The 22,201-nt window shown below is 45.6% G+C and overlaps 1 protein-coding gene and 1 non-coding gene across 3 annotated transcripts; one reads left to right on the forward strand and one right to left on the reverse strand.

Annotated features, from left to right (window-relative positions):
• Window positions 1-4,228: 4,228 nt before the first annotated feature.
• TRNAN-GUU (transfer RNA asparagine (anticodon GUU)) lies at window positions 4,229-4,302 on the forward strand. The gene has a single exon. It is a non-coding gene; the product is annotated as a tRNA-Asn (tRNA).
• Window positions 4,303-4,890: 588 nt separating this feature from the next.
• Window positions 4,891-18,638, reverse strand: LOC127332728 (histone deacetylase 5). Of its 2 annotated transcripts, XM_051359059.2 has the most exons (13): window positions 12,954-13,215; window positions 12,183-12,384; window positions 11,936-12,082; window positions 11,706-11,818; window positions 10,084-10,295; window positions 9,431-9,495; window positions 8,870-9,040; window positions 8,679-8,768; window positions 7,681-8,019; window positions 6,351-6,544; window positions 6,081-6,234; window positions 5,459-5,523; window positions 4,891-5,333 (listed from the first exon to the last, which is right to left on the reverse strand). In XM_051359059.2, exons 1-13 carry the CDS (start codon window positions 13,118-13,120, stop codon window positions 5,168-5,170), a joined length of 2,085 nt encoding a protein of 694 aa, XP_051215019.1. In that variant the 5' UTR covers window positions 13,121-13,215; the 3' UTR covers window positions 4,891-5,167. The 2 variants fall into 2 exon arrangements, with proteins under 2 accessions (XP_051215019.1, XP_051215020.1); XM_051359060.2 differs by lacking the exons at window positions 12,183-12,384; window positions 12,954-13,215 and adding an exon at window positions 18,523-18,638.
• Window positions 18,639-22,201: the final 3,563 nt, after the last annotated feature.

Consider the following 22,201-nt stretch of genomic DNA (forward strand, 5'->3'; position numbering starts at 1 on the left):
ACGAGGTGGACGAGGCCCTCCTGGCCCATGGCGGAGCGGGCGCCCTGGACCATGACCTGGCACCGGCCAGCGTCGGTGAAGAAGTCTGATGCTGCTGTTCACTGTTCGATTAGGAGTCCATCTGTTCCTATGTTAGAACAAGACTATGTTCGTATCTGTTGTGTTGCTTGGGTCGCCCTCAATGCCTGGTGTCTGTACCAGCTGGTGGGCAATGTATCGAGTATTGTTGCTACCTTGTGTGATGTTCTGGTCAGTTCCCTGTTGCTGTTGCACTGCTTCCTCCGTCTCGCTGTGAAGCTAGACAACCGCTTTGCTTGGGTCTGTTTGGGTGGCCAATGTTAGACAAAGTCGTCAATATCATGGGTTGGAACACTAGAGGGCTTAACGACCAGGATCGTCGGGACGCAGTCCACGAGATCATATCCACTTCATCCTGTCACATCGTCTGTCTTCAAGAGACTAAGCTGGGAGCCATCTCTCAGCGAGATGCTTGCTACATAGGAGGGAACCGTCTCCAAAGCTTCGCGGAAAGGCCGGCCACTGGTACGAGGGGTGGTATACTCCTTCTTTGGGATGCTTCCGTCGTCACGATCACCAATGTGACCACCACGGAGTTCTGTTTGTCCGCTGACGTCCGCGTGCTTAACTCCAACAACAATGGGGACTTCAAGATTACGGGGGTGTATGGGCCAACTGCCTCCGACCGGAAGGATGAGTTCTTCGCCGAGCTCGTCTCTCAAAAGCCACCCTCCGGCACTAGGTGGCTTGCCCTCGGGGACTTCAACCAGATTAGGCGGGCAAGAGACAAGAGCAACAACAACATCAACCGCAGTCGCATCAACCGTTTCAGGGCCGCCCTCCAGACTTGTGAGCTTACTGAGATCCACCTTCAGAACCGTCGTTTCACGTGGTCCAATAGACGGGCAAACCCAACACTTTGCAACCTCGACGCCTTCTTCTGTAATGCGGATTGGGATTTGACCTTTGATTCACACGTCCTCATGGCCCTATCCTCCTCCCTCTCCGACCACTGCCCCCTTCTGCTAGCGGATGATAGCGGCCCACGACGACCGCGAGTGTTCAGATTTGAAAACTTCTGGTTGCGGATGCCTGGTTTCGATGGGGTGGTCCAACAGGCTTGGGCTGCTCCCTCCACTCACCTCGAGCCTTGCCAGCGCCTGTTCCACAAGCTCAGGACCACTGGGCGAGCCCTTGCCAAGTGGGGTCGTCACCTTTTCTCCAACACAAAGGTCATGTTGCATGCGGCTCTCTTGGTCATTCTGCATCTTGACATGGCTGAGGAGCATCGGAAGCTTTCGGTTGGGGAGATGGACCTAAGGGACAAACTCAAGAGGAAATCCGTGGCATTATCGGTCATTGAGAGGGCCAGGAAAAAGCAATGTGCTAGGCTGGCATGCATCAAGGAAGGCGACGCAAATACTAGATTCTTTCACCTTAGGGTGAATGCAAGGCGCCGGAAAAACCACATCCACAGATTAAGGGACAACAACAATGGTTGGGTTACTGAACATGAAGCCAAGGAACACATCATACACACCCATTTCAAATCGACCATTGCTCGCGGGCCACCAAGACAGTGTGATTTCAATTGGGATGTGATGCACTTCCAGGACTTGGACTTGCAAACCCTTGGGGATCCTTTTTCGGAGGAGGAGGTGAAGAGCGCTATCTTTACCATGCCTTGCGACAAGGCCCCGGGGCCGGATGGCTTTACTTTCGCTTTCTTCAAGCGATCCTGGGACACCATTAAGGCCGACATCATGGAGGTGGTGCACGCTTTTGGCACCATGCATGCGGACAACTTCCATTGGCTCAACTCCGCAAACATTGTGTTGATTCCAAAGAAAGAGAGCGCGGACGTGATTACCGATTATCGGCCGATTAGCTTGATCCACTCCATCGCCAAGATCATAGCCAAAATGCTAGCGCTTAGACTCACCCCGCACATGGATGACTTGGTCTCCAATGCCCAGAGTGCGTTTATCAAGAAGAGAAGCATCCATGACAACTTCCTCTACGTCAAAAACTATGCTACAAGACTACATAAAAACAGGACTCCGGCGCTTCTCTTCAAGCTCGACATTCGCAAGGCCTTCGACTCTGTTAGATGGGAATACGTTGTTGATCTCCTCCAGCGTAGAGGTTTTCCTAGCACGTTTCGCAATTGGGTGGTTGCCCTCCTCAAGACCTCCACCTCCAGAGTTCTCCTGAACGGGATTGCTGGTGACCCTATCGGCCATGGCCGTGGCCTACGCCAAGGGGATCCTTTGTCACCCCTGTTGTTCGTCCTCGCCATTGACCCCTTATCGCAGATCCTAGACATTGCCACCGATCATGGGCTGCTACATAAGCTCCGGGGCCGAGGCGCCAGAGTCAGGACTTCCCTTTATGCGGACGACGCGGCGGTTTTCGTTGCTCCCATTAAGGAGGACATCCAGAACCTAGCGTCCATTCTTCAGAGGTTCGGGGAGGTCACGGGCCTTTGCACCAACTTCCAGAAGAGCTCGGTGGTTCCCATACGCTGCACCGATCTTGATCTTGATGATATTTTGGGGGGAATTCCGGCGATCAGGGCGTCCTTCCCTCTCACATACCTGGGTTTGCCGCTATCAGTGTGGTGCCTCAAGAGGAGAGACATGCAGCAACTAGAGGACAAATGCGCAAGCAGGTTACCCACTTGGAGCGGGAAGCTCATCACCACGGCCGGTCGGACGGCCCTTGTTAGGTCTGTCATCACCTCGCAAGCCATCTACTACCTCACGCCTCTCGCCATCCCCGCCGGTACTCTCAAGTTTGTCAACAAGATTCAACGGGCCTTCCTTTGGGCCGCTAAAGAAACCACCACCGGGGCGAAGTGCAAAGTTAATTGGGAAAAGGTGTGCCGGCCCAAGAGGCTGGGTGGGCTCGGAGTGCTGCATCTGGACAAGTTCGCGACGGCCCTTCGCCTACGTTGGCCGTGGCTTGAGTGGAAGGACCCATCCAAGATTTGGGTTGGCTCCGGCAACCCGTGCTCGGACTATGACATGGACCTTTTCTACTCCGCGACCACAATCAACCTTGGGAATGGTAAAAAGACGCCTTTTTGGCACGCGCCGTGGCTTCAGGGGAGAAAGCCTATTGACATTGCACCCCTAATTTTCGGCTCGTCCAAGAGAAAGAACTGGAAAGTCGCCCAAGCTCTCCACAATGATGCTTGGGTGAGCAAAATTGACTTGGAGGGCAACTTCACCATCGACCATATGGCGCAGTTCATCGACCTTTGGACCCTCATCTCCACCATCCATCTTGATCCGGATGTTGATGACGACATTGTGTGGAGGCTCACGGCTAATGGCCATTATTCCGCCAAATCGGCCTATGAGTTGCAATTTTTGGGCTCGCTGCTATCTCCTATGAACAAGCTGATTTGGAAGGCTTGGGCCCCCCCAAAGGTGAAGTTCTTTGCATGGCTCCTATACCAAAACAGGATTTGGACGGCTGATCGCCTCGCCAAGCGTGGATGGCCAAACTGCGGGTTGTGCCCCCTTTGTAAACAGTGCACCGAAACTCATGATCACCTCTTCGTCCATTGCCGCTACACCACCCGCCTTTGGGGCTTCGTCAAGGATTGGATGGGCACCAATGCGATCACCCCCTTACAATGGGCAAATCATGACATTCACTCTTGGTGGGACTCCATGACGGGGGGGCATGTGCCTAATCGGAAGGCCATGGCCTCGGTGGCGCTTCTCGTGTCCTGGGAGCTGTGGAACGAGCGCAACGCTAGGGTCTTCAACGCCAAAAGTGCTCCGCCGCAGGTAGTCTTCGATAAGATTAGGAAAGAAGCACACCTTTGGGTGTTAGCGGGTGCCAAAAGGTTGGGCAACATGATGCCGCGAGAGTGATTGTTGTATCCCCGGACTTTGTGTCCGTTTGTTTTCTTTTCCTTTCGCATGATCTCTCATGTAAAACTCCTTCTTAATTAATAGATTGGGGCAAAGCTTTTGCCCCCGTTTCAAAAAATGAATGATGAGGACCCGTAGTCATTTCTTTTGCACGGTGTACACCGACACTGCTCTCTTGCGTCTTTCTTTTGAATGTATATTCTACTTTAACACACAATATCATATGCTTCAACCTTCAAATAACGTGCGAGGTAAATGGCGATGAGGTGATGGACTACGAGGGATGATTATTATTAGTGCTTTGGTGGCTTAGTAATCACACAGCTGGAATAGCTCAGTTGGCTAGAGCGTGTGGCTGTTAACCACAAGGTCGGAGGTTCGAGCCCTCCTTCTAGCGTCCACTTTTTGTGCCCCCGTTTATCTACCGGATACTGGAACAGGTGGGTGATTCCTCGTTTCACTGGTTCATGTTCACATATCGGAACCTTCGATTCAGTTCTGCTATTGTCCAATTTGGAATATTGGAGCCATCCAATTCCCATAATTTATTGGCCTGTATGGGTACGATGTGTTCGAAAGTAACGGGTGAGCGTCCACTTTTTGTGCCCCCGTTTATCTACCGGATACTGGAACAGGTGGGTGATTCCTCGTTTCACTGGTTCATGTTCACATATCGGAACCTTCGATTCAGTTCTGCTATTGTCCAATTTGGAATATTGGAGCCATCCAATTCCCATAATTTATTGGCCTGTATGGGTACGATGTGTTCGAAAGTAACGGGTGAGTATCATGTGCATATAGCAGGCAGCAGCAACAAATCATACATGTGTACATACGTCACTTGCAAACATAATCTTGGAAAGTGCAATAATCTTGGAAAGTGCAGGCAGCGGGCAGCAAGTCGCAGGCACATTTCATGTGCGTATCAGCGTATATGGGCAGAGCATTCTGCCGCAGCGGCAATGGCAATAGCAACAGCCACATATAAACATGACACCAAAATATGACTGGAGTAATTCGGGCAAGTTTGGTTTGGTGTGCTGGGAGAGAGATTGCGTCTTGTTCTTCTGAAAGTTGTTCCATACATGGAATTCTCTCGATGATCAAACCACGTCAAACTCTGAAAGATCCTACTGAACCTAATCAAACCCAATGTTATCCGCTGGCACAAAGCGATGCATCTATGGATCCCCTAGTCCTGAATCAAGCTCTACGTCCTTCCTTCCCAATGGCTGTACAAAACACGAGCAGCTTCCACAAGTTTACAGGCCTCTTACAGCAGCATCGTTGATGTAATTGGCAGCTTCCTTCGTGTCCAGCTGCTTCCCTTCCACGAGTCCCTTGATTAGAGTGGCGGAGTAGGTCTCAGATGGAGGAGCTAACGGCAGCTCGCCGGATTTGTGCCGCGCAACATCTGTTGAGGGGCATCTGCAGGGGAAAACAAACAATTTTACACTATCCATGAAAAGTTCTTGATCTTTGCATCTCTTATCACTTCCCTTCAAGCATGCCTCAAATGGTATCTAAAAGAACAAGTGAAGACTGGAACTTACGTCATAGTTAGAATTGGAAGACCATCCTCCTCTCCAAGATGAAGTACATTGGAATACCAGCTATCCTGCAGGAAATTTGTAACATGAAAAATATTAATAAGTTACACAAATGATCGTCTGTCATGAAATATCAGTAGACTCAGAATTATTTTTAAAACTAACTAGTGTCAGCTATATGACCATGGATGAAGCCGGCATTAGAAAAAATGTTAGTTATTCTTTTCAGTCTGTACTGTACCGATACAAGACTCTTTAACCTCTCATGGTATCAAATGCAATCTGATCTAGCCATCAGGTCCCAGGTATACAGGCACTTCTAAGTTGAGATTAACCTAATAGGCCAAAGAGGCATGACATGGCATTTCCTTACCAAAGGATCCACCAGTAACAGCAGGCATTAGACTTGAAATTTAAAGTTCATCTGGAAGAGTGACAGATTTGCCAGTGATAGCCATGGAAGAAGTCGGTAGTGTCCTTTATCAAAGTGCCACAAGGGCAGTCACATTTAAGAGCATTTGTTTTTTAACGATTTAATATTATCTATTCTCATTAATAGCCATATAGAATATTGTATGTGGAAGATAAGAGTATGCTTGTTGATGTGGAAAGCAGCAAATCCAACCTTGATAGATTCAAGATGAAGAGCTTTGTTTGAAGAGATAGACTCCATTTCCGACAAGCCAATCAAAGGAGAGTCCGGAAACTCACTTTTCCCATCTTCGCTGCTATCCACTAAACGATTCTCTTGAAACAATACATCATTGAATTGCTCAAGCCTGTCAAAAAAAAAAAAAGGAAATTCATGATGGAATCAGAGCACTAATCAAAGATCATGTGCCAACCAGCCCTGATTCAAGGATCGATAAAATGTAGATGTGGTAACTATACATACGTTATTTTGTACATGCAGATGTATGACTTATCATTGTAGTTTATCTCAGGGTTGAGGAAAGCAACACCACCAGTACCCCAGCAGGGGGTAGAGGATCTCCCAAAAAACAATCTGTGAGGCACATTCTTCCACATGGTACCCCTTGGTGGGCTTGTGTCATGTGATCCAAAACATGATATACTCATACCATCCACCTGCCACAGATCAAAGTAGATAACAATCTTTTACACAAAGAACTGCTTGCCAGAAAAGGAAAATACAAGGGTTACAATAAGGAAGACAGAAAGGAATACTGCATTCATAAAGATTATAATAACTAATACTAAGGCGTTTATGCATTTTACATTTGTGGAAAGCACTAAAAACACTTATCTCGGATCAAAATATCCCCAAAAAAGGGTTCCTTCAGTACAACCCTTTAGAAAACTTACAAATTTGTGTGGATCGGTGGTGGGGATTAGACCAAGTCACTTACGACACCATAAAGATTAATAATATTGTCGGTTTCTAATGTTGGGATAGTCAGCATGGTTAACCCACGCAGCCTAGGCTGCGTGGGATTGGGCCTGGAGGTTAGAGAGACAGGAGCGAAGATACGACAATCGGCGGAGCTTCAGGCCAAATATGGAGGGGCTAAGCATTAATTGAGAAGTAAATTGTGCACTAAACCGAAGACTTGGCCAGCAAAAACTATACTCCATCTGTCTCAAAATAAGTTGCTTAACTTTTTCTAGATACCGATGTATCTACACACTAAAAATATGTCTAGATACAACTGTATCTAGACAAATTTGAGCAGCTTATTTTGGGACGGAGGGAGTAACTTCTTTCTAGTTACGGTTTGTCTAGCCTAAGCTCTGCCACTGTCAGCAATGCAGAGTTTAATCTCTTTCATCATTGCTACAGCCAATGGTCATGACGTTTTACATTCATAGACACTGATCCTCATGTCGAATTATGCACATAGTGCTAGATTGAAAAAACTAAGAGGAGCGGCAAGGGAAGGATGAAGAGCCATGGGGCAGAGCAGGTTTGTTCAACCGCTGTGGGGACAAGCATGAGCAGCCATCGTTCTGGGCAGCGACAACTTATCCAATTGAAGTAATTCACCTTCGCGTAGCAGACTAATGTATGAGGCCAAGAAATATTTACTCCCAATTTGTGAGAACAGTACAAAAGTACCCTCCATAAGTGATTTGGGTATCATAACCTATTTTCCAAAGGGATGTACCGAGGATGCGATGAACGCAGTGACACGTTACAAAAAATTCAAACAGCGGAACGTAATGGTCCTACCAAGATATAAAAAACGGTGTGTTTTCAACATTACCTTCCCACCTTCAATGTAGCACAAGAACCTTGGTGTCCACATGTTTGAACCAAAGCTAGCATACCAAACATAAACTTTTGACAATGCTGATCTCCAAGTAAATGAGAGATCATATATTCTTGTAGGCGCCACCACAGATCCATCATTTTGCGCTTGAACTGAATCAGTTGGACTTTGTTCAACTGTTGTGCAGCTTGAGGTGTTCTTTGTTGCAACATTATCTTGGTCAAGTTTCAACATTGTGATGCGTTCACTTAAACCATCATCAACAGAGGAAACAGCATCAGGAAGCTCATCAACATCTTCAACATCAGACTCAGAACCAGAGGAAGCGTACGGCTGATCATTCCCCGACGGAAAAAACAAGAAAGATAAATTATTCAAGGGCATAACACCACTGGGTTAATATTTCCTATAATTCGTCTCAGCTATGCAGTAAGTCTCCATGCATCAAGCCGTATAAATGGTAAATCGAATGTGAGACTAGTGACACAAGATAAATTAAAGACGCACAATATAAATACAGTTAAGCTGTATAACTCTGTGTGCTTTTGCAAGAGTTAAGACTTGATAGGCATCTCCGAACATAAGAATATGTATACATGACGCATTTATCAACAACAACAGCGAAGAAAGGTTCATCAAGTATGGGCTGCCTGCGGACAATATGGAAATAGCCTATCAACTGAGTTGTGCAACACAGACCACATAACTCATGAACATGCATTCATCTATGGAATTGGGCTACATTATGGTACTTCAATAAAATCCTGGAACAAAAAATAATTTTCCATTCAGAATGCGGTTTGAAAACTGCAACTATAGATATGACATGTCTGCAGAAAGAGAGGAGGTTGTCAAGTTTCCCAGCAAACATAACTTGATCTGGAACAAAGCGATCCACATCTCGTACATAAGAGCACAATTCATTATCGGGGGGCTAGACCAAGTAGGCCCCAAAGTCTCCAAGAAAAGAGAAACAAAAAGAGGAAATTTACCTCGATATACAAGGGCGCACTCCTCAAAGGTACATTCTTCGGAAGCTTACTGCTCAAAACAGGCCAGTATGTCTTTAATTCATCACGTACCTGGGCAATGCATAGGGGTGTGGGGGGGAATGGGGAATCATAATTATAGGTATCCATAGGGAGATGGAACTACACAGAAATAGTATAGTGCAGACCATTACCATTTTTATAACTCTCCACGTAGATTCAAATGGTCGCTTCTCTCGAGCGTTAAATGCAAACTTATCTCCCAGCAAAACTTTTGCACAAGCACAAACTGAGTTTGCTATGGACTTAAGGTTATAACCTCCTTCAAGAGCCATCACCACCCTTCCGTTTGCAAAACCCAGCAGCTGCAGGTAACAGGCATAAGCATAAGTGTCGATCAGCTGAATAGAAAGTCCAAGAAATATATAAGAGATATTAAAAAACTGATGAGATCAATGGAAATTTCTAACATGTGATACCAAAGCATGACAACAACAACAACAACAACAACCACCAAAATTGTCACAAGAGATACATTACTCCAGCAAACCTAGGATGGAAATTTCTAACAGGTGATACCAAAGCATGACAACGACAACAACAACAACAACAACCACCACCAAAATTGTCACAAGAGATACATTACTCCAGCAAACCTAGACTCCAAGGTCAAGCGTGATCAATGTTTCTTTATGGCCAGGAGAGTGTGTGGTGTGGTGAGTTTAATAAAAGGTCATTTTGCTATGAGTGCATACCTTTGTTAATAGCAGTGCATATCCATTTGGAGTGATACAGCAACCACCAAGAGGATCACCCAGGGCTACCAAGAAAATAAGTGAAAAGAAATTCAAACTAGCAGTAATAAAAACAGGCATGCTACTAGATGAGACAGACAGAAGTTCGCTGACAGCAATATAATACTCCCTCCGTTCCTAAATATAGGCCGTATAGTTTTTTGCACGAATATTAAAGAATGCACATTGAGGAAAAGATACACCAGTTTTGCGCGAGATTACCCATGACTAATTGGGGTGAGAAAAATAGAGGAGTTTGCATGAGATAGAAAACGTAATCAAATCCCTAAAAACATTCTCCAGGCGAGTGATGCAACGCATTATACCTTATATTTCGGAATTTTTTTCTCAATAAACTACATGTCTTATATCAAGGAACGGAGGGAGTATAATACAACGGTTCCAGAGACTGTCAAAATATCACCACTGAAGATCATTTGCTATGCAACATAGAATCCAAGTACATGAGGCGTACTAGTCTAAGAAGTGCACATCTAACTCGCAGAAATAAACTAAAAGTTGTCAGTAGCAGTCAAGCTTAATGAGAAGTGCCTAAATTTAGTTAGATGTTTGAATTGTAGGGACTAGTTCTAAGAATTTCCCAACTTGTTTACCTGCATCAAACCCAGCAGACACTAATATTATATCAGGATCAAATGCTTCTGCAATAGGAAGCAGTATATGGTCCCATACAGCGAGATAATCTGCATCACCACATTTACCATGCTCCCAAGGCACATTAATGTTGTACCCTTGACCAGCTCCTTCCCCAATGAAGCAGTGAGATGCATCCCCTTGAGAAGGGTAGAAGCTTCCAAAATCAAATCTACAGAGCAAACATTGGAGTGGCGCACAATTTATACTATCGAAGGATCAACAGAATACCACATGCCAGAAAAGCTGGCTTTTATAGCAAGTGATGGAACGACTGAGTAAGTTTGAGGTTTCGCATTATCAGAATTGGTTGGATAGTTCTCAGAGAGGCCTTATTCAGATGACAAGTTACAATGATTCATCCTAAGGAAAGCTAAAACGTAAAGTTGTAAACTTAATCAATAAGCAGTTAGAAGACTAGCTTTCCTCAGATATCTATTATATTAATAAAATAATGTTAGAAGAAGCTTGTACCTTGCATCTGGCAGGCTACAAATTCTCGCAATCAGAGGGGGAAAAGGATAAAATATCTACATTGTGTGTTTTGGTTGCTCCAGATAATGTCGGTGCAGATTAATTAAATAAATATTAGAGCAAGAGTTGTATAACAAATACAACTCGGTTTTCAATCAGAAGCAATGAAGTGCATTACAAACATCTCTATTTTTACTACTGTAAACATGCATTACAATATAGACATGATCAAGGGCCAGCAGGAAATAATGCAATATACTATGCTGATTTGAACAGATAAGTGAGGCCAATCCAGTATTAGTAGTGTAGATGCAGAAAGTATAGCAGTAAAATGGCTAGGATGAAGCAGAAAATCGAATAAGCCTACAGCATAGAGTTATCAGTTATGGACTCTTCCACCGACAAAGTAATAATTGGGTTGAAACCTAATAGGTTCCTTTGCACATTACTCAAAAACTAGTCTCAAGCATTTTCATTGTGTTCACAGCCCGATCAAAACAACTAGCAGTCATTTGCAATAGACAATACGTGACAGGAATTTTGATCTGATCTACATCCTAAAAGAGCATATAGTGGATTGGTGGTGCGTGGGAACTTAATGTCAACTGTTACAGGTACTATATCCAACAGCACTACAGCAAGGCCAGCTCAGTCTAATACCATGTCAAAAAATGGAGCTTGTAAATTTATATCAACTGCGAGTATTTACTATTAAAATGTGTCTAGAGATTTGTGTCAAGTAATATATGTTGGAGGGAGTATTACAAAATGTGTTACACGTGCTACATCCATTCAAAGAGCAGTAAACCTTGAAAATGTAGGCAACAGAACTGGCATGATTTTGCAGATATGATATGGTGAAGATCATGAAACTAGTCTCAAATCTAAACAAAACTACAAAATCAATGTCAAGGTGCCAAGGTTTTTGAGTCGCTGATTAGTCACCGCGTAATCGCCAAATCGTTTTCTCAAAATCAGGGTGACTCTTGACTATTCAGCAACTTATAGCGACTATACATTGACTTCCGTCGACTAATCGCCGAGCTGGAGGGCTGGCAACTCGACTTGCCTCGGCGACTCAAAAACCATGCAAGGTGCTCTGTCATACCTGTGAACTGAAAAGAACAACACACGAGGGTCATCATAAAACATCTTCTGGGTGCCATTTCCGTGATGAACATCCCAATCGACGATTAGTATCTTTTTGATACATAAGTCAGGCTGCAAGTAAAAGGAGAATGTCAGAATATGACTTGACCTTCTCAGTAGGTCACATGATAACAAATACTAGTTGATTGCTCCTATAGAGGAATGAGCAGGGAAATTTCGACTACGCACCCTCTCATTCAAGAGGTAATTAGCTGCAACAGCCACATTATTGAAGAGACAAAACCCCATTGCCGCATCATGTTCAGCATGGTGGCCTGGGGGCCTGACTAGAGCAATAGCAGAATTCAGCTCACCAGCCGCAACCTTCTCAGAAACCTACTTGCCAAATGAGCCATACTGTTAGTGAACGGATTGACACAGCCAAAACAGTTGTACAAGACCACAAAATGATGCAGGAAATGTAGGTGCTAATCACCTCTATAACAGAACCAGCTGCAAGGAAAGCAGACTCCGAGGAGCCCTCGTTGAAGTAAATAGAGTTGAACCCCTTTGCGATATCATCTCGACTGGAATCGTACTCCTTTGAGCTGATATCCCTCATCAGCTTTATGTGGTCCTGGGTGTGGACAGAGGCTATGTGGCTCTCATTGGCTTCCTTCGCCTCCAGGACCTGACACCTGGGAGAAAATGATGTTACGGCTGCAGCCACAACAGAACCTTGCGAAGGCATACACAGTTAAGCTAATCAAGTGATGCACGGAGTGGACAGCACTTTTTAAGTTATACTAATGCTGGTGTTTGAACTTACCATCCAAGTTATTACTGTACATAAGCAACAGCTTGGCTACCCCAAAATTGCGCGAATAACAGGAAACTATTTTGTTCAGCGGTACAGTGCACAAATGTTTGGACCAATTTATGACGAGTTTCTCTATTCTCCCTTTCTCGGAGCCTTGGAACACTTCAGATAGTCCAGACCTAAGCTAACAGTTCAAATCATGGTGCTAACATTTTCCTGGAGACTATAATAATGCAATGTCCAGTAGATCGAAGTGGGCATGGCTACAGCCGAAAGAGGAGCAAACTAAGCAAAGGAGAAGCGCGCGAGGACCTCGACTCTCCCGGTGGAACCGTACGCGACAAAAAAAAAAAAAAAGCAGATACGAACGCCTCGGAGTCCGGACCGATCCCCGCGCAGAAAATCAGGCTGCTCTCGCTGAGGGAAGTCGGGGGAGGCGCGTAGTACCTGGATGCGATGCCCTCGGCGGCGAGCTTGCGCCAGATGGCCCGCAGCCGCTCGGGGTTCTCCGGGTGGTCCTCCCCGTCGGGCGTCGCGTGCGCGCACATCCGGTTGTCGTAGAGCAGCCCCACCCTGGGCGCCGCCGGGACCGAACCCGACGCCGCCGCCGCCATCCTGTGCCGGCGATCCCCCTCGCGCGGGCGGCGGAGAGACCGGCGGGCGAAAGGGGCGAGACGGGTCGGAAGTCGGGGTGGAGCGGAAGGAGACGAGGGAGACGACTGGGTGGGACTACTGGGGTGTGGGCCGACTGGGCGGTTTGCTCCTCTCGTTGGTAGAGCCTCCTGGCGTGCGTGCGTGCGTGCGCGATGCGTGGCCGGGTCCCGCGGGTGGGCGTTCGGGGCCCACCTGGAAGTGGGAGGTCCGGCTTTCCGTGTTTGATCCGGGCGAGACTTCGAATTCCCGTAGCGGCAAAAGATTTGGTAGAGCCCAAATGCCCACGGCTCGTCATCGAGCATCTTCCAACAAAAGTGAGGAGCCCTATATATAGATTTGTTAAAATTTGGATATATGTAGACACCAAATAGCATCTAGATACATTTAAAACAAGTTTCGTAGGACGGAGGCGGTATGTTCTACATTACTGAGCAATTTGTTAAAATTTGGATATATCCGGGGTAATGCATATTTTATATCAAACTCCTCGTCGAACATCGTGTGGCCGGCCATAGGAGCGTGCAATGCAAGAACCATGGCAATGTCTTCTTTCTCTTCCATGTCAAACTCCTCGTCCGACGTCGTGTAGTCATAGGAGCTCAAACTCTTGGTCAAAGACATCTACATTTGCCAAATGGTTGTGTCAATTAATTGACTAAAAGAGTACACCATACTTTAGAAACTAAAATTGGTAGGAAAAGAGGAAAATTTTACATTTGACAAACTGTTAAACACCGGCTGTGCAACGCAAAGCTCCGTGGCCGACGGTGGTAGGTGTATGTGTCGACGGCGGGGCAGAGGAGCTAGAGGCCGGCGGTAGCCTTAGCTACATCCACACAGAGCGGGCGAGGCTGGCAAGCGACGGTGAGACGTCGCGACCTTTTCTCTAGCCCATACCACGGGAGAGGTCACCAAAGGTGAGCGCCTACTCGAATGGTGCCAAAACAAGGCGACGGGTTCTTCCGCGGGGAATCTCGAGCATACCCTGTGGAGGAGTCTGCTTTTCGGAGACTGGCATATTTGAACGCCAGGTGCGTGAGCCCGGGGATCCATCGGGTCTATTTATCGAAAGATTCATAGTTGAAGTACCGTAATAACAAGATATGTCGTACATTCGGGGAATGAAAAATATTTGCTTTTGTGCTTTCAATGCTGCGACAGTTGGGCTTGGAGCGACCAGGAAGCGAACCAACACTCTGTCAAAGGTCGTGGTAATTCACGAACTGAAACTCGGTGCGGCCCTGACCACCGCCAAAGACCTTGATGGAGAACTTGATGTGCCAAACCAACAAGAAGAGGACGGGATCTCCGAGGTCCAAATGATGGGAGGAAGCGAACCCCTCCCAACCGCGACATTGGAACGGCCTGCCCGCAGCATCAACGTAGATCTTCACTGACCACTTCTCGCGACAACAGCCGGCGGCCCTCATCTTGACACGGCCTAGGGCTGGGCCCCGAATGCATCCGCCATGGCAAGCGGGAGCTCAAGCGACCCCTCGTGGGCACGCCGAAGAACTCGGAGCCGGTAAGATGAGGTCACCCCCTCCGAGGGAGTGGTCGTCAGCGGGGGGCTGATATGTGCATTTTGTATCATAATAATAGCAACTTATAAGACTAGTTTGTATTGTTATTTTCATTAGTATATCATTAATTGTGCATTTTTAGATGGTTTGTGGGACTTTCCTATAAACTTCCTTTATTTTGGTTTTAACATTGTATGGCAACACCTTCGTTAGTATTTGAGCATTACAAGAGCTATGAGACTCCAAAAAGGGCAAGATCAGAGGCCAAGCTTTGGAATTTTCAAGACGAACAAAATGGGCTAAAGTGGGCCACCAGGAGATCAACAGGCAGAGAACAAGAGCGGGTGGCACGGGCCCCTATGTATGTCGCGCCACATAGGCCCTTTCTAGCCTCAGACGTCGCCTCACCTCCTCCTTTCACATACCTCCTTATATACCCCGAAAACCTATCCTCCCAGGAGGACGAACCTTTTCGTGAAACAAAGCGCCACCGCCACCATAATCTCCATTTCGGAGTCAGATTGGTCCTGCTCTCCACGCCGGAGAGGGGGATTTCGATGTTGTCTTCACCACCATCGTCATCAACCATGTTCACACTCTCCATCACGATGAGTGAGTAGTTCTGTGTAGGCATGTGAGGTGGATGGGGATTGGATGATATTGATCATGTAATCATGCATATGTATCGAGATTTGAGGTATTTATCTTAAGGATATTCTTGTATGATGTTGATACACCTTTGCTATGTTTAGTGCTTGTTGCTAGGACCCAGTGACATGATTTTAGTACTGAACTTTTATTTCTCTATCATATATGAGTTTGGTATGTATCTGCATAGTATATTGACTACTATTATGTTGAACCTACGAACGCTAAAATGACAGTCAGGGAAACCAAGGTGAATATGTGGTAGTTTGAGAATATTGTGTGTTCATAGAGTGCTAATGCATTATTTCGGAATATTCAAAAGGGTAGACCTTAATTATTTGTAGTTCTAAGTTGGCCCCGGCGAAATGGGCGGGTAGAACAATAGATGTTGTGTAAAATATCTTGGTTAGTACCCATAACTATATTTGGAACACGTACATACACACAACGGAGTTAGAGATAAACACTATGTTATTTATATCAACCTTATTCATGCAACACCCCGCTATCACCTAAAGCCTACGCTTTTAAAAATTGGAAATCTGCTATGATCCAAGCTAACCTGAATATTGTGCTAGTAAGACGATGCTACTATATATGATCCAAGTTGGCATAATCATGTATAAAACACATAATATGTGAGAGGGGCTTTGAACAGTTGGTGATATAGCATGAAGAGGTAAAAAAGATCAAAATAGAGTATAGAGGATGTTCTAGAATATGGTGAGACGGTGTTTTGAGGAATTCATATGAGTGATTATTTTCCATAAATTTAAATGATTCATATACATACTAGTGATATTATCTTAGCATAACATTTGTGGTTGTTGTTGTAGAATCCCATTTAGAAATTAGTATATTTTTAATATTTATAGAACCATAAATTTATTTCTTGGACACATGGAGTGCGCTTAAGACGATGCCCTCGTATTTGCGAGGGTCACCTAGCTAGTTTAGTAAAACAAGTATTAACATGTCGAATATAAAATATATTGTATTAAAATCACTACAAAGTATGTTTTTATATTATAAGTATTTTTTATGATGAACATTTATATATTTTTTATATTCTTAGTCAAAATTTATAAATTTTCACTTCAACTAAATCTAGAACGCATAGTAAATAAATACATAGGAAGTAATTTGAAGGGTGTGACTAGTTCTCAATCATTATCAGTTACAACTAATGGTGTAACTCACCATTAGCACGGACCACGAAGCAAATCTAATGGTTTGGAGGCATTTTTCCCGTAGTTGCAATCCCACATGCAAATGGAAAATTTGAGTTGCAGTTCCACTTGCAACTGGAAAAATATCAGTTGAAACCCAACTTGCAACTCAAGAGTAGGAGTTGACTGAGCACTAGCTTAGTTTTCAATCTAACCTCGAAATGAGCCCGACTTTGAATTAAAGAAGTCACCAATCGGCTACGAGTTACACAAGAGTTACAACACACAGATCTGCAAAGCGCACACTAACAACAGAAGATAATAAAAAAAGACCCTAGGCCGAAGTGCCAACATGCACTAGGTTGAGGGAGCCTTGTCTTATGTTGCACCGAAGCTATCACGACCATGTTCGGGCAAAAAACCCTCCACCGCACCAAACAACATCCCATGGAGAACTCGATGACGGGCCAGTAGCCTAGCAGAACTTGATGATCCAAAGAAGGAGGGGTCTTGCGGCGATGCCTCCAAGAAGATGCATGGCGCGAGAGTGCATCATCATCGTCGGCAGAGACCAAGGTCCTGCAAAGCTTTCACCCAGACCCCAAACCACCCCTACAACTCGAGCTAGGTCTAGGCCAAAAACACAACATCTTGCAGTGGCGTTCGTATAGAAACACCGACAACAGCTAGGTCATGATGCCGAGCTAGCAAAGCCCCAGACGCTAGGTAGGCCACCAACCGCCGAAGCAGGACCGTGTAGAAGTAGCTAGGCCAATGTTGCAAGAGGACTGTGACACAAGCGAGATATCAAAGGGTGATCAACAAGATATTGCAAGAGAAATTTGCCCAACGCGAGGCCACCATGAGGGGCCGTTTGAGATGGAGGGACGGAATCCATCAAACCAAACCAGAAGATCATTATTGGGACACCTTCAACAAGGGAACGACACCCGGAGGTGACGTCGTTACCTGCATTGGCCAAAGCCAAGCTCAGCTTTCGCCCAGATCCAACCGATAAAAAATCCAAACACAGGTGCGAGGACGCAGAACGGACAAAGCAGAAATAGTTGCCGCACCACCAACCTAAGATGTATTACGATCTAGTCCCGACTAGAATCACCTGCATGATGAACGCAAGAGCTGGCTGGCCAGACCCAGCCAGACCCCGATCCAGACGCCACAAATGGCGCTAGCTCGGTGGCACCACGACAGGATCACCGTCCTAGCACGTCTACACCTGCACCAGCGCAGCCTGATGGTCGGTAGGAAAACCACAGTCGCGAAAGCGACTGCAGCACGAGACCTACTACAGTACTACCTACCTGGCTAGCATGCCCCGGACCCGAGACACCACCCATGCGAGCCGGCTAGGGGTTGCCCCTAAAATGTCAGAATGGCGTATGCCTCTCAAGAACAACAGGCCTATAACACAAACGGGCGAACATGTCGCCAAATTCAGACACGTCCAACCCAGAAGGTGAACAGGATATTGATGGGGGCACTGTGGCTTAGGGTGACTAACAACGGGCTCACACCCACAGACCAACCCAGATCATGCAGATCCCAGCCAGGCCCGCCAAGCCCAGATCGAGGCCCGCAAGACTAGATCTGACTACTAACCACACGAGCTCTGATGAGTCCATATTTCACTACAAGAAAACCATGTCTACAACAACACATTTATGTGTATCTAAGTGCCTATATAGGCGTTGCTAGGGACCGTACCAACGGATAATAATACGTTGCATTTTTAGGTGTTGCAAGGGTACAATGCAACGCATATACGTGTGTTGGTAACCATTGGATTAAGCGTTGTAGAATAGCTACAAAAGTGAAGCCAGCGGTTATATGAGTTGGTAGATGTATACTGTACATATTGAAAATTCTGTTTCACAAAATAGTATACTGCATGGTTTGATCGATCTAGACGGTGGAATATATATTTCTCGCAGAGAGTAATATAGAACGGGCTAATCACCTCTATAACAGAACCAGCTGCAAGGAAATGTACGTGCTAATCACCTCTATAACAGAACCAGCTGCGAGGAAAGCAGACTCCGAGGAGCCCTCGTTGAAGTAAATAGAGTTGAATCCCTTAGCAATATCACTTCGACTGGAATCGTATTCCTTTGAGCTGATATCCCTCAGGGCATCTCCAACCGGTTGACCCAAAGGGACGCACTGGGCCATCCGTTTTGGGCCGTTTGGGTGGCCAAGCGGACACCCGGACAGCGGCCCGCGTCCGCGTGTCCGTTTGGGTCGCGCGCTGCGCCCAACGCCCGGACGCAGCGCATTTGTAATAAAATAAAACAAAAATGAAAATAAAAAAGGAAAACAACAAAACATAAATTTAAACTAGTTGGTCATTAAACTTAGCCCTATTTTGGGCAAATTTTACACAAAAGAAAGCCATATATGGCTTTAAACTAAATAAAAACCCTAGCCAGGGTTTGCGAGCACGCGGTGGCCGCCGGCAGTACTACCCCCAGTAGTACTCGTCGTCGTCGGCGTCGATGACGACGACGCCCCCCGGCGGCGACGCGCTGTTCCGGCTCGAAACGCCGGAGGGCACCGAGGACTCCGGCCAGGGCGACCACTGCGCCCTTTCCCAGGCGGAGTCCGGGTTCGTGCCGGCGCGCATCGTGCTCCACCTCGAACCACAAGTCCCAGTTGGGACTTGCGTCGCCGTAAGCGGGGTCCTGCTGGAGGTCCGCCGGCAGCTGCGCGCGGCTCCTCCGGATCTCCGCGACGCGGGCGCGGCCGGACGTCGGGATGGGCGGCACCGGAACCCGATCTGGGCTCAGGTGCCAGCCGTGGGGGAGGTGCACGTCCCCCTGATACGTCCAATTTGCATCACTATTTTATATCATAATTTGCTGTTATTCATTGATATATTTCATATTTGGATACAATACTTATGTTATTTCATCTATCTTGCATGTTTCATCATTATTGGAGGATCAAGCACCGGAGTCAGGATTCTGCTCGAAAAAGCACCGTCAGAACGCAATATTTCGGAAGATCAACTGTGGAAGGAAATTATACCAAAAATCCTATTTTTCAAGATGACGAAGGAAGCCAGAAGGAGGAGCTGAGAAGGCCCAAGGTGGGGCCAGACCACAGGCCGGCGCGGCCCATGGCCTGGTCGCGCCACCTTGTGGTGTGGGGGCCCCACAGCCCCTTTCGCCTCCTTTTCTTCGTGAAACCCTTGGTCCCGAAGACCTAAGCCACAGAGGGTACCTCACGAAGAGTTACAGCCGCCTCTGCGGGGCGGAGAACACCAGAGAGAAAAGAGCTCTCCGACGGGCAGGAATCCGCCGGGGAAATTCCCTCCCGGAGGGGGAAATCGACGCCATCGTCACCGTCATCGAGCTGGACATCATCTCCATCACCATCATCATCATCTCCACCATCATCACCGCCGTCTCCACCGCTGGACACCGTCACCGCCGTAGCAATTTGGGTTTGATCTTGATTGTTTGATAGGGGAAACTCTCCCGGTATCGATTTCTACTTGTTGTTGATGCTATTGAGTGAAACCATTGAACCAAGTTTATGTTCAGATTGTTATTCATCATCATATCACCTCTGATCATGTTCCATATGATGTCTTGTGAGTAGTTCGTTTAGTTGTTGAGGACATGGGTGAAGTCTAACTGTTAGTAGTGAACTATGGTTGAGTAATATTCAATGGTATGATATTTAAGTTGTGGTGTTGTTCTTCTAGTGGTGTCATGTGAACGTCGACTACATGACACTTCACCTTTATGGGCCTAGGGGAATGCATCTTGTACTCGTTTGCTGATTGCGGGATTGCCGGAGTGACAGAAACCTAAACCCCCGTTGGTATATCGATGCAGGAGGGATAGCAGGATCTCAGAGTTTAAGGCTGTGGTTAGATTTATTCTTAATTACTTTCTTGTAGTTGCGGATGCTTGCAAGGGGTATAATCACAAGTATGTATTAGTCCTAGGAAGGGCGGTACATTAGCATAGGTTCACCCACACAACACTTATCATAACAATGAAGATTATTTAGCCGTATGTAGCGAAAGCACTAGACTAAAATCCCGTGTGTCCTCGAGAACGCTTGGTCATTATAAGTAATCAAACCGGCTTGTCCTTTGTGCTAAAAAGGATTGGGCCACTCGCTGCAATTGTTACTCTCACACTTTACTTACTCGTACTTTATTCAACTGTTACATCAAAACCCCCTTGAATACTTTTCTGTGAGCATTTACAGAGAATCCTTCATCGAAACTGCTTGTCAACACCTTCTGCTCCTCGTTGGGATCGACATTCTTACTTATCGAAAATACTACGATACACCCCCTATGCTTGTGGGTCATCAAGACTATTTTCTGGCGCCGTTGCCTGGGAGTGAAGCGCTATTGGTAAGTGGAATTGGTAAGGAAAATCTTTACTGTTTGTGCTGATTTTATTTCTGTCTGCTGCTATAAGTCATTATGGAGAGATCTTCTCTTCAATTTCTATTTGGGAAATCTACTACTACTGCAAAGGTAGTGGATGAGGCGCCAGGTGAGGAAGTGATACCATATAAAATACCTATGAAAATTATTGAACGTGTTATGGATAACCGCTATGAAGGGGATGGAACTGTCCACCCTGGAGATCATTTATTGTTCTTACATGAATTATGCGGTTTATTCAAGTGTGCAGGTATTGCTATAGATGAAGTGAGGAAGAACCTATTCTCTATATCGCTGTCTGGTAAGGCGGCGCATTGGTATAAATTACTGGATAATGGGGATTCTCTTGAATGGAATGATATTGTGCCCCGGTTTTATTCTAAGTTCTATCCTCCAAGTGAAATTCACAAGGATCGGAATCGCATATATAATTTTTGGCCTCATGATGGAGAGAGTATTGCCCAAGCTTGGGGGAGATTGAAGTCTTTAATGCTCAAATGCCCCATTCATGAGCTTCCTGGTAATGTTATTATTGATAATTTCTATGCAAGACTTTCTTTTCAAGACAAGACCTTGCTGGATACTTCTTGTTCTGGATCATTTACACGTAACAAAGAAGAGTTTAAAAGGGACCTTCTTGATCGGATCAAAGAAAATACTGAAGGTTGGGAGAACGACAAGGATAGAGAATCAGGTATAATTTATGATTATAAATGCATTGAAGCTTTTATGGATACTGATAAATTTCGTAATATGAGTGCTACATATGGTCTTGATTCTCAAGTTGCTGCAAATCTTTATAAAGCTTTTGCCTCTCATTGTGAATTGCCTAAGAAGAATTTTGATAAGTATCATGAACCGTATAAAGATAAAATTGATTCATCTATTAATAAATGCGTTGTAGTTGAAACTGCTGATCATGTTATTCCTGAAGCTTATATTGAAAAAACTCCTTTCTCTGCTAAAATGAAGGAGTACTCTGTTATAAATAGTGCGGTTCATAAAAGTGAAAAGAAACCTGTAGAACCTGAAGAACAAATAAAAGTTGAACCTGCTGTTGCAATAGTTAAAGATCTTGTGACTGAAAATGTGGAGGATGGTCATATTATTTTCTGTGAAGATGCTTCTAATATTGTTTCACATCCTAATAAACCCAAGCAAGCTAGTGTTCCTATGCTATCTATTAGAATTGGTGATCATTTCTACTATGGTTTATGTGATATTGGTGTAAGTGTTAGTGTTATTCCTTATGAGCTTTACACGGAGATTATG

This window comes from Lolium perenne, chromosome 2 (assembly GCF_019359855.2).
Source record: "Lolium perenne isolate Kyuss_39 chromosome 2, Kyuss_2.0, whole genome shotgun sequence".
In the NCBI taxonomy this organism is placed as follows: Eukaryota; Viridiplantae; Streptophyta; class Magnoliopsida; order Poales; family Poaceae; genus Lolium; species Lolium perenne.